The 17,530-nt window shown below is 42.1% G+C and overlaps 1 protein-coding gene across 1 annotated transcript in view; it reads right to left on the bottom strand.

Annotated features, from left to right (window-relative positions):
* CUNH8orf74 (chromosome unknown C8orf74 homolog) overlaps positions 1-16,498 on the bottom strand; it is a 40,588-nt gene extending 24,090 nt beyond the window's left edge. The window contains exons 1-2 of the mRNA XM_014054830.2: positions 16,451-16,498; positions 9,904-10,096 (exon numbers count right to left, since the gene is read on the bottom strand). Coding sequence (XP_013910305.2) covers positions 9,904-10,096; positions 16,451-16,498 — 241 coding nt within the window. The remainder of the gene's footprint in view (positions 1-9,903; positions 10,097-16,450) is intronic.
* Positions 16,499-17,530: the final 1,032 nt, after the last annotated feature.

Below are 17,530 nucleotides of genomic sequence, written 5' to 3'. Positions count from 1 at the left end.
GATCAGTTCGTCTTCTTCCCCATCCAAAGCATTGCTTATGCCACATTTCTTAAAAGAGTTGATAACAATATCTTCTTTGACTGCGTCCCATGATGTTTTCACCCACTGACACACTTTTGAAATGCTAGGTCTTTTCATTCGCCCAGAATTTGTAACTTCATGTTGAGTTTCATCACACATGTATTTATTCCACTCTTCACGCATAAAAGCTTTGAAGGGCTTGTTAATGCAAACATCTAATGGCTGTAATTGTGAGGTCAGTCCGCCTGGAATAACTGCTATATCAGTTTTGAACTTTTGAAACTCCGCCTTTGTTCTTTCTGTAAGATGAGATCTAAATGCGTCCAATACCAATAAGCATGGCTTCTTTAACAAAGCACCTGGGCGCTTCCCCCACACATTTTTAATCCAAAGCTTCATGCCTTCTTCATCTATCCATCCTTTTGGATGAACATGCACTTGTACGCCACTAGGAATTCTCTCCTTTGGTAACGTTTTTCTTTTAAAAATTACCAATGGAGGCAGCTTATTTCCATCTGCAGTGCAGGCAAGAACAAGAGTGTAACGATTTTTTTCATGCCCTGAAGTTTTAATTGTTACTGTTTTAGTACCTTTTGAATCCACAGTTTTATTTGAAGGAACATCGAAAGTGAGGGGAACTTCGTCCATGTTGCCGATTTGACCCATTTCAAAATTTTGTCTTTTTCTTGCATTGATAATAAATCTATGAAAATGTATTATCTTTTCCTCATAATCATCTGGCATACGCTGGGCAATCCTTGTTCTTGTTCGCATCCGAAGGTCATGCCTCTTCATAAATCTTTGGCACCATGACGTTGTCCCTTTAAAATCCTGGATTTGCAGCTCTTTGCTGATTTTCACAGCTTCAAAAGTCAGCATTTTTGTTGATAAAGCAATGCCTGCTTTTCTTTGGTTCAGGACGAATTCCTTCACTTTACTTTCTAGTTGTGGCCATTTCGTTATGCCACTGCGCAAAGCACATTTTGATTTTGGTAACATCTTGATTTTTTCGACATTTTTTCGCCACTCTCGTATTGTGCATTCTGTTGGTGGCTCTCCAAAATGCCTTGCTGCAGCCCTATTCCCATGTTGCTTGGCATATTCTACAACTTTTAATTTGAAAGCAGCTGTATATGCTGAACGCTTCTGTCTTGATTCCATCAGGGATATACAGTATTTTACCTATGGCTGTTTAAACAATAAAAGTTACCGTCAGACATGCGGTTCATTTCCCCCTTTAATTGCGCTGACGAGTAACGTCCTCAGCGTAACGTCAGGGACGTCTCTCGTCAGAAGTACGGCAGAAGTAACAGCAGCGCGGGCGGCTGCGGACTCACAGCTGATTGGGAGAATGCCGGCGCGTACACTTGGGACCAGAGAGCAGGCGGGCGGGAAGGTAAGCACCCGCAATGATGGAGAAAAAATACAGGCAGCGGGCGGCTCTCTGGCCGCTGCGAGCCGCTGCTGCTAGGATGGGGTTAAATCAGGCAGCGGGCGGCTCTCCAGCCGCCGCTTGTTCAATGATGGGGTTAAAGCGAACAGCAGGTGGCTGGAGAGCTGCCGCCACTGCTGCAAGGTAGGGGTTATATCAGGCAGGGTAGCTGGAGAGCCGCCGACGCTGCCATGAAATGGATGCTGCACTTCTATGAGTATCATGGGCGCCGGTGAATCAGCTGGAGCAGGCAGTTTGGGACCCGGCGTATAACACGCAGTATCGGCGTATAACACGCAGGCAGGGTTTAAGCTTGCAATTTTAGTTTTAAAACTGCGTGTTATACGCCGATAAATACGGTATTTATATTTAATACTGTTCCACCAGGTCAGATAGGATGGGCATGCTCCCTATCCCTTCCTTTAATGTTGCCATCATGTCAGCATGTCTTGGTAGCTTCCGTTGCTCTGCCTCTACAGAACACTCTTCTCCCCTATCCCCAAAGCCTTGAAGAACTGGGTCCTGGCTCTTCCCATAAGCATTGTGTCAAGACCAAGTTGGACTCCAGTAAAGCTGTTTGTTGCTTTTTTGGAGGGGTGGGGTGCTGAGAGTTTTAGAAACTAACATGTTTTTGCTGGTAATATTTATTTACTTATGTCAAGGTTCCAAGTAACATCCCCAAAGAAAAAAGACTCCGAGGCCTGAATTTCCTCAAAGTTCCTTTTTATTAGAGATGTCATATTGGCACATTTGGGAAAACCTGAATCTGAAAACTTCCAGGTTTCCCCCACCCAAATGAAAGTTCAAGCCCCTACCCAGCACTCACATGTCAATCACATGTCCCAATCAGGCACTGTCCCAACTGGAGATGCCTCCCAACCATACCCCTCCAGGTGCAGGGGAAAATGTCCTTGACTCTCTGAGAAAGGAATGTTATTTTGACTATATATTTCCCATATGCCATATCATCGCCCTCCCCTTTTTCCACAGCATTTAAGGTGGCAGGCCTGAAGGCCAAATGCAAAAGATGGCTTCCAGGCCTGTCAACTTACTTATATACTTGCTTATTGCTGCTTATAAGTTATCCAGAATGACAGTGTTTAAATGGGTGCACTATATTACCCAAAACTGATAAAAAGATTCTATGTAAGTTTTTAAAATAGATACGCCATAAATAAATGACAGTAAAAATCACAGTATAGTGTACAACCACACTACCATAATTTAAACTGATGTCTAACTTTGTGAAGATCCTGAACGAAGAAGAAGATTAAAGACCTTTCCAAATCTTGGGAAATGAGCACTCCAAATATACCTTGAAAACATGAGGTAACCATTGTGATATGTAAAAATCCTATTTACAGAATAGAATTAAGCATACAGGAACATAATTTACAAATGAACAGTTCAGGTAAGTGGTCTTTCTGTATACCCAGTTCCAAAAGTTGGCACCAGCAAATGGTAAGTCTTGGCAAGACTTCCAAAGACCCAGCCAGTGCAAAGATTGGCAGAGAAAGAAAGAGGAATACATTGAGAAAGGACAAGGGCCACCACAAATTGCACTATTCTGGATCTCTAAAAAAGGGCAGAGAGTACAGCCAGGAAGGACTCCTAACAAACTACTAAGAGTCCAAACAAGATATAGGAGCTAGGAACTAACTACTTGACTATGTCAGTGGTAAGAAATGCTTTAATTCTTTACATACTCAGTAGATAAAAGTGGCAAATTTCTTACGGATTTATTGATGAAAATCTTTATAGTGTCTCTCTTTAATAAAAACTTCCAAATTTTACATTGACAGCAGACATTCTTGAGAAATAAAAGAAATGGGACAAGAAAAAAAGGTGATCCAGATGAAACCTGAGCAGGGGGTTGGACTAGAAGACCTCCAAGATCCCTTTCAACTCTGTTATTCTGTTCTATTTTATTCTATTCTAAATACAATATTAAATGTTAGAGGTTAATCCAACAGCACCAGTGACTAATAGTTTGCCTTTACTACTAGCAAATCATGACCAACACTGACACAGTGTTGAATCAGTAGAATGACTCACAAAAAACATGATTCAAATGGGTCAATGAGATTATTTACTGGCAAATCACACAAAAAATTGAAAGGGATCAAACTTGCAAACCAAAAATAAAAGAGAAGACAATGGACAAAAACTAGAACAAACTGAGACATACAAAGATGGGCTTTAAAAAAAAGAAGAAAGTGAAATTACATGTATCTCAGAAATTCTGGAAATAACAACCCTTGGGACATAACAACCCTTGACATGTTTAATGAAAAACAGCAGAAAGAAAGAAATAACCAAAAAAAGAAGTAAATGGCATGTAATATAGGGAACCTCTCAAACTATTTTGGTTACCATTACTTTCAAACTTAGAGAAGCCTTGATAAAGAACAAATTAGCAATAAAAACACGTAAGTCCTGAATAGAAGCAAATGCCTGAAGCATTTCAGTTTTTGACAAAATATATCTTCCAAAGTCCTCAGATCCAGTAGTGGAAATAAAGAGGCTAGACTAAAGCCAACTGCAGTGGCCATTGTCAACACCTCAGGAGTGTCTAAATCAAATGAAGGCCCGTGCGAATACAAGACAGCCAATAGAGTATCACAAGCATCAGAAAATGACTAAGCAACCTAGATAAGTGTAATCAAAACATGTTGATAAGTTAGAAAAGAAAGATGCATACCTTGAAAAGAAAAGTATAAAATGAATTGGTCATGTTTGGTTTCTTTAAATGAATCATGAAATGTGGTCTAATAAATCCTTAACCCAAATTAAGTTAAGAATGCTATCATGAGAACATGTCAGAAGAATCCCTAAGGACTGTAGGTCAAAAGAAATTTACACGGAGGGAATTCCTTATCAAAATTAAGTGAAAAACCGTAAATATTAAATAATAGACTACCAGTCTATTATTAGCAAACATAAAATAGATGAGGATGGTTATTCAACAAATAAATTATTACTGCCAAGTGAAAACTATATAATTGAAATTAAGCAGTGTACTGAGAATTTCATTTCAATAGATAATAATTCAAAGAAACTATTCATAACTACAGAAAATATAGACAGAAATAAATAATAAAATCTGGCCAGTCATCCTGAGTATCTACACATTTCTTCTCACAGTAATTTACCTTGGAAAGGGTACAACAAATGCAGTATCATCAATATTTAACAAAAGCTCACTGATAGCAGCAAATAAAAACAGGTTGATCAGCTTCATAATTGGATGAAATCTATACCTTCCTAATAATTAATCAGGAATTCTACAACAAATAATTTAAAGCAACTTAAATGCAGGTCATCCTCGCCTTACAACCACACGAGCCCAACATTTCTGTTGTTAAGTGAAATATTTGTTAAGTGAATTTTGACCGATTTGACAACTTTTCTTGCCACAGTTGTTAAGTGAATCACTGCAGTTGATAAGCTAGTAACCTGGTTGTTAAATGAACCTGGCTTCCCCTTGACTTTGCTTGGGAGAAGGTGATCACATGACTTTGGGACACAGAACGGTCACAAATATGAACCAATTGCCAAGCATCTGAATTTTGATCACATGCTCATGGGGATGCTGCAAAGGTCATAACTGTGAAAAATGGTCATAAAGCACATTTTTCCATGCCGTTGTAACTTTGAACAGTCACTAAATAAACTGTTGTAAGTTGAAGATTGCCTGTATATCAAAATAACTTGCTAGTGATTCTGTAAAGTATTCAGCAGGATAGTAGAAAGCATGACCTGCTTTCTAAATAACTGTGAGGCAGTAACCTATCTAGATGCAGACAAGAAAAGAATCTCATAGTATTTCCAAAATAAAGCTCCTCTCGTCCGGGACTTAATTTTAGACGAGAGGGCAGACCTGGCATGTATTACTGAAACCTGGCTGGGCCCAGAGGGAGGAGTCCCCCTTGTAGAACTGTGCCCAGAAGGATTTCAGGTGCTGCACCAGCCGAGAGCCCAGAGAAGGGGTGGGGGTGTGGCCGTTGTTATCCGGGAGTCGTTAGTTCCTCGTAGGGTCCCTGCTCCGGAGCTTGTCGGGTGTGAGTCTCTGCTGATAAAGTTGGACCTCAAGGGTCAAGTGGGTTTGCTGTTAACGTACCTGCCTCCCAACAGCGTTGCAGCAGCCCTCCCCTCGCTCCTCGAGTCGGTAGCCGAGCTGGCAATTGAGTTCCCTAGGTTGATGGTCCTGGGGGACTTCAATTTGCCTTCGCTCGGTGAAAACTCTGATGGGGCGCAGGAGTTCATGGCTTCCATGACAGCCATGGGCTTGACCCAAGTAATTCGGGGCCCAACCCATTCGGCGGGTCACATGCTCGACCTCGTATTCCTCTCGGAGCAGTGGATTGTGATCTTGGTCTGAGGGGTAACGACATCATACCCCTGTCGTGGTCAGACCATTGCCTACTGAGGCTCGACTTCCAGAAGCCAAACCCCCACTGTAGGGAGGAGGAACCGACCAGGTGGTTCCGCCCCAGGCGACTCATGGAGCCATTAAGGTTCCAGATGGAACTTGGGGTCATTCCTGACTCTTTCGCCCACAATCCGGTAGAGACTTTGGCTGCTGCCTGGCATTCGGCAGCATCAGAGGCCCTCGACCGGATTGCGCCACTACGGCCCCTCCGAGGCGGCGGATCCCGGAGACCCCCTTGGTTCACCGAGGAACTCTGGGAGATGAAGCGCCGGAGGAGATGCCTAGAGCACCGATGGAGGTCCAATAAGTCCGAATCGAACCGAGCAATGGTAACCACCTGCACCAAGGAATACACCAGAGCGCTTAGGGCAGCGAAAAGATCCCACATAGCCACCTTGGTTGCGTCCGCTGAATCCCGCCCAGCCGCCCTGTTTAAGATAACCCGCTCCCTGTTAAATAAAAGGGAGGCAGGGGAACCCTTGCAGGGCAGAGCTGAGGATTATGCCCAATTCCTAGCGGACAAAATTGCTCGGTTTCGGTCGGACTTGGACTCCACCCTTGCAGTTCCAGCCGAGGCACAAGAGGATCGAATGGAACATCTCTGGGTTGAGTTTCAGGATGTTACCCCCGGGGATGTGGACAAGGCCATGAGGGCTGTGAGTGCCTCCACCTGCGTACTGGACCCGTGTCCCTCATGGCTGGTTACCAGCAGCAGTGAGGTGACACGAGGCTGGATCCAGGCGGTCGTGACCGCCTCTCTTCGGGAGGGGAACTTCCCCGCCGCACTGAAAGCGGCGGTGGTGAGACCCCTCCTAAAGAAGCCATCTTTGGATCCAGCTGTCCTTAATAACTATCGTCCAGTCTCCAACCTTCCCTTCCTTGGGAAGGTTGTTGAGAAGGTGGTGGCCTTTCAGCTCCAGCGGTCCTTGGAGGAAGCAAACTATCTCGACCCCTTCCAGTCAGGCTTCAGACCCGGTTACAGCACAGAAACCGCTTTGGTCGCATTGACTGATGATCTCTGGAGAGCCAGAGATGGAGGATTCCCCTCCATCCTGGTTCTCCTTGACCTCTCAGCGGCTTTCGATACCATCGACCATGGTATCCTTCTGCGACGACTGCGAGGGGTGGGAGTGGGAGGCACCGTGCTGCGGTGGTTCTCTTCCTACCTCTCTGACAGGTCGCAGTCGGTGTTAGTGGGGGGGCAGAGATCGTCCCTAGGCCCCTAACATGTGGGGTGCCTCAGGGTTCGGTCTTATCCCCCCTACTATTCAACATCTACATGAAACCGCTGGGAGAGATCATCCGCAGGCACGGGATCAGATACCATCAATATGCGGACGATACTCAACTGTATCTGTCCGCCCCGTGCCAACTCAATGAAGCGGCAGACGTGATGAACCGGGGTCTGGAGGCGGTTATGGACTGGATGAGGGTTAACAAGCTTGTGCTCAACCCAGAAAAGACCGAGTGGCTGTTGTGTTTCCCTCCCAAGGATTCCACCAATATTCCATCTCTCAGGCTGGGGGGTCAAACTCTATACCCCTCAGAGAGGGTTCGCAACTTGGGAGTCCTCCTAGATCCACAGCTATCGTTCGACCATCATTTGACGGCTGTGGCTAGGGGGGCATTCGCCCAGGTTCGCCTGGTGCGCCAGTTGCGACCCTACCTGAATCGGGAGGCACTCACAACAGTCACTCGGGCCCTCGTGACCTCTAGGCTGGAATACTGCAATGTGCTCTACATGGGGCTGCCCTTGAAGAGCATCCGGCGTCTTCAGCTAGTACAGAACGCAGCCGCGCGAGCGATTGTGGGTGCACCACGGTTCACCCACATTACACCTATCCTCCGCGAGCTGCGCTGGCTACCTGTCGATTTCCGGATGCGCTTCAAGGTGCTGTTAATCACCCATAAAGCCCTACATGGTAGTGGATCTGGATACTTGAGAGACCGCCTTCTGCCAATTACCTCCCTGCGGCCAATAAGATCACACAGATTGGGCCTCCTCCGTATTCCATCGGCCAGCCAGTGTCGGCTGGCAACTACAAGGAGGAGGGCCTTCTCAGTAGTCGCCCCGACCCTTTGGAACGAACTCCCCGTGGAGATTCGTACCCTCACCACCGTCCAGGCCTTCCGCACAGCCTTGAAGAACTGGCTAGCCCATCAGGCCTGGGGATGAAGATAGTTGCCCCTCCCGAATGATGAATGCATGTTGGTTACTGTTTTTATTATATGTGTCTTTGTTATTGTCTGCATTTCCCCTTCCCTGATTTATGTGAGCCGCCCTGAGTCCCCTCAGGGAAAAGGGCGGCCTATAAATGTCAATAAATCACTAAATCACTAAAATCAAAAAAGAATCTGACAAGCATAAAATAAATATAACAAAAAATGCCACTCAGCTACAGCAAGAACATAGAATAAATAAAATCACCCATATAATTAAGATAATGAGAATTTAAAAGAAATAGCATAACTAGAGGGTTCAACCCTTCCTTGGGGAGACGGATCAATCTTTTTTTTTTAAATGTGTTTTTTAAAAAAATATTTTTAAAACTAGTGACATAAAGTAAAAGAAAATAATGTAAATAATTATTAAATTATTAAAATAAATAAAGTAATGAAAGTCAAGGAACATTATGAAAAATGGGACCCAGATTAACAGATAGAGCAACCTACCTTATAACTGAAAATGAAAATGTTGAAGTGGTAGCTAGCTTCTGCTTCTTAGGTTCTACTATCAATAGTAATGAAACTAGCAAAAAAAAAAACAACACACTGCAGACTAGCACTTAGTAGAGTAGCCATGAAATCCTTGGAAGAAATATTTAGATGCTGAGAAATTTATATAGCTACAAGCATTAGATTCATACAGGCAGTAGTTTCTCCTATGACATTCTACTGAAGTGACAGTTGGACTTTTGAAGAAGTCCATAATACTAGGGAAACTGAAAAAAATGAGAAGAGCAAAAGAAGCAGAATTAGAAGCAGAAACAGAAACAGAACCAAGATTGATGGACTAATGGCCATGGCTATACATTGGGAGACTTGTGGCCCCAAATTGGGAACAAATTAATTCTGAAGAAGGTCTGTCCATGTGGTCACTATCATCTGACACTAATCTAATGGTACATAATGAGTTAGTTAGTTAATCAATCAATCAACCAACTCTGCTTAATATGTTTTATGTGATGTTTATGGCATTGCCTTGCTGCAGGTTTCACATAATTACTATAGAAATCAGTAATACACACACACAAACAACATACACACACACACGTGCGTGGGTGTGTTCTAGCATAACTCTGGAATGCCTCGAGCAATTTCAGCCAAACTTGGTACACAGATGACTTACTCTCTGGAGAAAAATACTGTGGGGGTAAGACATCCCTAAAACCCCACAGGGTGTGTGTTCTGTTAAGATACAGCCTGTTGTGCGGAACTGCCATACTGGCGTCTACTGTACAGCGCAGTGGAGTTGCCATGGTAATGGCTTCACAGTACTCCACATGGGGGCTCTCTCTGTTAAGGGGGAATATCCAACATTAGAAATTACATTTGGTCTGGATATTTCCCCCCTATAAATAAATACCCAGGCAACCCGGGTTATCGGCTAGTTATAGGCTAAAAAAGCTTTAGCAATTTTCACAAACTACAAAGACTTGCAAATAGAAGTAGAATGACTGTGGCAAAAGAAAGCAAGGATAGTATCAGTACTATCAAAAATGCCAAATTCAGTCTAAACATCTGACTGCATGACTAACCAACCATTATGATAATATAAGGTAAAGAAAAGGAAGGAAGGAAGGAAGGAAGGAAGGAAGGAAGGTTACTAAATGTTCTCCCTCATTCCTTCCACATTAGTCACTGATAAATTCCACACACAGTCCTTAGCCTATAAAGATTACACTTTGATTGCCTATAAAAGAAGGTGCAAAGTTGACTCAGGTCAGCTCAAATGTTTCCTTTACAGCTGAAACTATTGCAGTGTATTTTTTCCGTAACAACTACAATCTTGGCTTACCTTGGGTTTCCTCCAATAGCTCCCCTGTCAATTTTCCCACTTCTGCTACAACTTTCCAGGGTAAACCTTTGTTAGCAGCAAACACCAGGCTATAGTAATGGGCATCAAGTATGATACTCTGTCGCACTTCCTGAATTTCATCAAACTCCTTCCACCCCAGCAAATCTCTTAGAAACAGGCGACCAGGCTTCTGCTGAAAAAAGCACCAAACAAGAAAAGCTGTTAGTATGTGGCATTGTTTCATATCATGGAAGAATTTTAAAAATGACAGACCAATTTGCCCATCCTTCTGCCCCACACAGAAGCCAACTTTACTCTGGGAAGCTTACAAATGCAACCGCTCTGATGTGGCCATTTTCACTCCTTTGACTTACAGCAGGGCTGTCAAACTCCTGGCCCTCGGGCCGGATGCGTCACACGTTGGCCATGCCCATGCCCTGTTTAACAAAGGGGGGGGGAGTCCCGATATGTCACATGACGCTGCCATGATGATGTGAGTTTGACACCCCAGACTTACAGCATCTTCCATTTCAACCAGTCCTTGTTGTACTAATATATTAGCAATGAAGAGAGTTTTTATATCATCAAGCCAGTGATGTTATAAAATGTGCTAAATCATTATTTGGGAATGCCCTCTATGTCAGAATATTCATGAACAGGCAGAGACATGGTAACAAGGTCAGCCAATGAATAAGCATGGTAACAGGTTAACCAATGAGGCTTATTTGGAAACAGAAACTTAAGTAAGACGTCTGGGTCTGGTCTTGTCTGTATTAAGCTCTGAACTCTGAACTGAAACTACTTACAATCTCTCCTCTCTACCCCATTGGAAGACCCACCTGTTGGTATTATATATTTACTTATGTGTTATATTGCATATAAAGAGAAGTTAATGAATCCTGCTGAATCAGTTACCTGTGTGTGCTTTCTGGATTTGATTTCTGCAACAAACTCTGACACTATAACTATCAGAAGCAATAGCCACTGATGCATCATCATCATCATCATCATCATCATCATCATCATCATCATTATTATTATTATTATTATTATTATGTTAATATTTGGTGAGATTCATAGCCTTTGGGGCTGGTTGGTAGCTCAACAGCTCGAGTCCTAACCAAGGACCTAGGAACTGTTAAGGTAATATCAGAGGATATAAGCTGTTCCAAGTAGGGTGGTTTTTTGTAGAATCAGAATGTTCAAGTCTGATAAATTTAAAATTTCCAAATAGCAAGGTAGTCCTTTGGATATTGCTCCAAGGACTCCAGTTACAATCGGGACAACACACGATTTCTTTTTCCACAGTCGCTGAACTTCAATTTGCAAGTCCCAGTACTTTGTGATTTTTTTCTTGCTGTTTATCTTCAATTTGTGCATCTCCAGGTATTTCAATGTCAATAAACCATACTTTTTTCTTTTCAACTATTGTTATGTCAGTGTGTTGTGTGCCTGTCAGTCTGGATTCTGAAGTCCCAGAAGATCTTGACTTTCTCATTCTCTAAAACCTTCTGAACCTGATGTTCCCAGTGGTTTTTGCTGTACTGAAATCCAAACTTTTGGCACAATTTCCAATGAATGATCTTAGCAACGCAGTCATGGCGTTGTAGGTAGTCAGTTTGTGAAATTTTGCTGCACCCACTGATCAAGTGTTGACTGTCTCGTCTTTTTCATTACAGAAGCAACATTTGCTGTTGGTGGTAACATTTTGAATTTTTGCCTTCATGTAGTTTGTGGCTAAGGCTTGTTCTTGAGCTGCCAAAATAAAGCCTTCTGTTTCTTTTTTCAGTGCTCCTGATCTTAACCAGTTCCAAGTTAGCTTTTGGTCAGCTTTGCCTTCAATACTTTTCAAGTATTGGCTATGCATAGCTTTATATTTCCAATTTTCAGCTCACTTCTCAATTACTTCTTTCTTATATTCAGCTTTTCACTTAGTTGTATTATTATTGTTGTTGTTGTTGCTGTTATTATTATTACTATTATATTATTATTATTTTGCAGCTATGGTTTGTTTCTGAAGAGACAATACTGTAATAGGGTCCCCCATCCTGTATAAAACTAAGCTGAAATCTAGTTGAGTTCAGGTATTGCATTAAACCAATCATGGTTGGCTGACTAAGGCATATGGTTATGGTTTCCATATAACCTTAGCTCAGGGACAAGAGATGCCTTCAAAATGTAAGCATATAAATTCCAGGTTTCAACATAGTATCAGGTAAAGCATTCTTAAAACTCAACTTTTCTGTGATTCTGTAGAGCTTTTTAAAAATAATCTTATTTTTTAAAACTCTCGAGAAGGGTTTGTTATTGGTGGCATAGATGATGGTGATATATACTTGTGTTCCTTTAGTCAGTGGGTGATGAGTTTTATTACAATAGCTGTATGAAAATTTGAAGGTGGTTTTGAAATTGAAATGCACTGTACTCTGGTCACGAGCTGATGTTCGATGTAGGGCCAATGTAAGAGGATGTACTGTGATAAGAGATAGGAGACTGTAGTCAACTTGTAGTAAAGAGACAGATCCTAGACTTGAAAAATATTCCCTGATGGACGCACTCACTCTGGCACAGCATGAGAAAAGGTGCATGTGAAAGTCCCCATTTTGAAGATTGGAGTGAAATGCCTGGAGTTATTGCAGCAGGACAATTGGTGACTGTAAAGCACCTAAGTTTCACCAAGAGAAGCCGTATGGAAGTGCTGCTATGAAGATGGGATTTGATGGAAGAATGAGGGCTTGCTCCTTATAGTCTAAGCACTGGACTTAGACATTTACAGTCAAGGTCCTACCTGGTCAGTTTATTTTGAAAGATGTTCTATTGGCCAGCTACCAGGTTTGCCTGCAGGACTATCTACTGGACTGCTTGCTGAACTTTCTGCTGGTCTGCCTGCTGAGTCATCACTGTTGACGAGGGAGGGAAGTCAAGCCTAAGCCCATGACTTATGAGGTCCAAAGGGTCAATTTAATATCTACATAAAGCCACTTTATGTAGGTGAGATCATTCTTCATCATAGGGTCAGGTATCAACAGTTGTATATTTCTACTTCAACCAATTGATGCTGTCAAGGCTTTTTCTAAGGTCTAGAGGCTCTTAAAGAAGAGGAATACATTTATACATAACCTGACACAACTTAGTGCCTACTCTTAGTTTTTCCAGTGTGGTGAGTTTCCCTCCTTTAGTTCTGAATGGGTTGTACTCCTCCAGGCACAACTGTAACACCTCTGCTGCATAAACACATAAAGCTAACCTAAGCCCACGTGGTAAGTCCACTATCAGAATCCTTCCTGCCTTATTTATAAATTTTACAAATAAATAAATAGCAATAGCACTTAGACTTATGTACCACTTCACAGTACTTTACCTCTCTAAGCGGTTTACAGAGTCAGCATATTTTCCCCAACAATTGTGGTCCTCATTTTACTGACCTTGGAAGGGTGGAAGGCTGAGTTAACCTTGAGCTGGTGAGATTCGATCTGCCAAATTGCAGTCAGCTGGCAGTCAGCAAAAGTAGCGTGCAATACTGCATTCTAACCACTGCGCCGCCACAGCTCTTATATAGTATAAATATATACTATATATTATAACCTGGCCTGGGCTATCCCACCATTTTTAAACTTTTATGATACTCAAGGCTATCAAATCTAGACTTTTAAAAAAAGTGTCAACCTCTAATTACAAAAAGGATGCAGCAAATTCTAGGATACTATTATATCAACACAACACCTGGCTTTGGTTAAGAGAACGTACGATTTTGGCCAAATATGTTTTCTCAAAAGACATTAAAAGGAATAAAGCTTCATAAAAAGAACTCTGTCACCCAATTGAGTTTTGTTTTCAGCTCTGAACCAGTCTAGTGAGAAAAGAATATACCTGGGAATTTTTTCTGTTATAGAACTCCTAAAATGAAGGTGACATTGGGATGTTTTCATCTGGCAACATACTGCACTTTGTAGAAGAATTCAGCCTGAAAAAGGTTTAAGAGATGTGGAAGTTGCATTCAGAATTGTAGATTCACATTGATCAGAGGGGTGAACTAGATTAACTTTTAAGATTTCTGCCAGTTATAAAATTCCAATTCTGTGGTTGGTTTCACACATCACACTAAAACATTGTTCAGATAGAATTTTCTGAACCAACCATAGAGACCTGGTTCAAACACTATAATCCACCATAAACCATGTTTTGCAAAACACAATTGCTGGGATAATACAACACAGTATTTTTTAAAAGAAAACATATTATGGATTAGTGCAATTTATAAATAAATAATCAAATTTGAAAATACTGCCTATAATCCACTGGGAATTCATCGGAAACAGGTGATTAATCCTCCATAGCTCTTTTACACAACTAATGTAGCAAACCCTTTTGCATTACTACTCTTTTGCATTTTAGTACTTAATGACTAAGGGCCTCACAATTTAAGGACTGATATTATAGTATAGTATAGTTAGACCATGTATAACTGACAGATTGGATGCCAAATTGTGATTTTAATATATATTTTATGTGTTATTTATTACTTTATTCCAGCATTTTTAACTGGGTATTCCTTGACAGTTTTTCTTTGTTCTGGTTTCTAGTCTTTGACTGTAATAAACTTGATTTGACATGGCTATAATCCTAATTCATTAGTTTAATTCTGCTTGACTTGGACTACTCCAGACTATGGAGAATAATAATAATAATAATAATATTAGTTGGCCATCAGGTGGCGTCTGAGTCAGAGAGCAGTGAGGAAGAACAGAGGGAGGCTGTCCCTGACGTACGTATGCGTAGGGCTGCGAGGAGGAGGGAGCAGTTTTGGAAAAAGGGTCACAAAAGGAAATAGGAACAGGTGGCTACTGATTGGCACCTCCCGGAGATCTTATAGGTGGGGCGATGGGAGGGGAATTTTGCAGGAAACAACAATTTACTGATCCAGATGTAGAGAAAGATTGGGAGAATTTCGTGAGTTCAAGCCTTGCTTCATAGAGATAGCTTTCTCCCAGCCAAGGGGTTGCTTATCTCCCTCCTTAGTTGTGGCAGACAGCCAAGTCTACGTCTATATATATTGTAGAGGCTTGGGACAGAACAATATTAGAATGATGATATGAGTCTTTATGTAAATTGCAAGCGAAGACTATTGTGAGAAAGCACAAACGTTTTGTAACCAATCAACACACTGTAAGTAATTGGAGAAGAATTTTTATTTTGTGTGTGTTTATGTCTGTTTGTTTTATGTTTGTCTAAAAATAAAAACTTTTTTATAAAAAAAAGAACGAAGGCCTTGTACAACTTGGAGCAGCCTTGGGCCCTTTCAAGAAAAAGAAACCACCTGAAGGTAAGTGGTGTATGGTGGATCCTAGGGAGCAGTGGGCTGTGGGGCCCTTGCACTTTACTTCCTCAGTGCTAGGAGAAAGTCCTCAGTTCTGCCATTGAGTACCACTGCTCAGGATGGCCTAGATCAGGGTTGGGCTGCTGGGGGTTCGCAGGGGTTCGGGTGAATCTCTAGCTAAGATTCTGTACAATTCGGAAAACCCCCAAATCCCATTCCTGGCTGGCCCCACCCACCCCACCCCTCCCAGGAATCCCCAAGTAGCCTGTTTTGGATGCAGGTAAGTGCAAGGCACGTGCGGAGGCTCAGGAAGGGTGAAACACGGACCTACCAGAAGTGTGGGCCTCTGGAGCCTAGGGAGGCCGTTTTCACCCTCCCAGAGGCTCGAGGAACACCTCTAGAGCTCGGGAAGGGCAAAAACACTCCCCCACCATGGGGTAAGAGGCCATCTAGGCCACGCCCACCATGGCCACACCCACCCAGCAACCCGGCAGAGAATCCCTTGCTAAAATTTTTGAAGCTCACCCCTGGCCTAGCGGTGTTTCTGTGTGTGTGTGTGTGTGTGTGTGTGTGTGTGTGTGTGTGTGTGAGAGAGAGAGAGAGAGAGAGAGAGAGAGAAGTATAAGAGAGAGGAGCTGAATCAAAAATTTTCTGAATTTTTGATATGCCAAGCCCAAAAGGGTTTGTCATCACTGGGTTAGAAAATGAAATATCAAAACAATCCAAGCATCCAGTAATTAATTTCATTGTTCTTAAAGGAAAAAACTTCTGCCATCAAGTTCAACTTCTCATATATAAACACATAAAAATCCAGCGTGAAAAGCCCCTCTCTGAATTTAAAATGTCAGCCTCAGAGCAAATTGCAACATTCAATTGCAGTCAGAATCTGACTGAGGCCGTCTTTAAGCTACTTTAATCAATGCATTTCCTAGTACTTTTAAAATCAAAAGACACTGTGCAACAGCATTTTTTAAAAACCACGTTTCCTCGGTCAGAATAAAGTAAAAAAAAAAAAAACAGTGAAGAAAAACAGAAAGTTTACAAATGCAAGCCTTCAAGATTTCTCCAGTAAGAAAGCAGGAAGGCTTCTGAGGCCTTATTTAAAGGTCCTCCTGGTTTCCATGGGAATGAAACCGCAAACTACGTTATTATATTTCACCAAGATTTTCTGGGGCTCTCCCTTCCCCTCTACCACGATCACCTTAAACTTTTCCCCCCATCTTTTTTTACCTGCAGCTGAAGGACAGCTTCAACACCCTCCGCAGTTAAATTGGCCATCCTTCCTGGATTGGTTGCTAGGAGACACTGGCTTACGATGCAAAACCCTGGAAGAAAAGGTTCTATTACAAAGACATAATTGCATACTCCCTTCCAAAACACGGCTCTTACGACAGCCCAGTCTTAACTTTGTTCATCTGCCTTTCAAAGGATTCAATGGAGATTTTAAAAATCTGACTTTTTCAGTTACTCATTTATAAAATGCTTAGATACCTATGCACGGTAGAGATTTGAAGTTTTAGTGACATACTTAGTATCCCATGAGCATGATTTATGAGTCCCTCCATGGTACACATACCACCAGTCACAGCTGGTAGCTTCAGATAGGGTTTGAATGCTGGAGCCAGACTGCACAGGATTTGAGAAAACAAGCACGGAGGTTGATTTTGTGGCTCTTGAACAGAAACGCCACTTCTGCCTTCAACCCTAAGATTTCTATTTTAAAGATTAACTGCAGCCATTGAGCATTAAGAGCCAAGCAACTGAGAATTTAACAGAAAATTCTGATTCATCAACTGGAAGACGAGGAAGGCCTTATGCCTGTTATTGGAATGACTGATCTGGTTCTGTAGCACCTGAATTTGCAGAGAAATGTAGACATCCCGCTGCTCCTGTACATTAAAAAAAACAACAATCATCTCACTAAAACAGAAAGCAAAACACAGCAACAGATCAGAAAATAAAGATGTAATCTAGGGTTTGAGGCCAGAGATTTTATGTTTGTTTTATGTAGTGGAATATTCCACAATAGTCTGAAATGCTGCCCCAAGATTTTTGAGTGCAACTTAGAATCTGATAAATCCGATGAAATTCTGCACATGAGGCAACTGATAATCAGTTTTATCTTTCTGATCAGAAAGCAAAACTGGGCGACCTTTTTAATCTTCCACCTTAAACAGAGCAGGCAGAGAGAGAAAAAGCAAAAGCAGAAGCTTCTGCCGCCGCCGCCCCCCAAAACTTTTTCTCAAACTTCTTATACACAGCTTACACAGCTTGTCATAGTATTAGAAACATAATTTCATATCATGCAAA

The sequence above is a fragment of the Thamnophis sirtalis genome, unplaced genomic scaffold (assembly GCF_051295495.1).
Source record: "Thamnophis sirtalis isolate CommonGarterSnake01/CBP01778 unplaced genomic scaffold, rThaSir2_p1.2 scaffold_6, whole genome shotgun sequence".
Lineage (NCBI taxonomy): Eukaryota > Metazoa > Chordata > Lepidosauria > Squamata > Natricidae > Thamnophis > Thamnophis sirtalis.
Note: the sequence above shows the minus strand (reverse complement) of the source record. Positions and strands in the feature narration are given on the sequence as shown.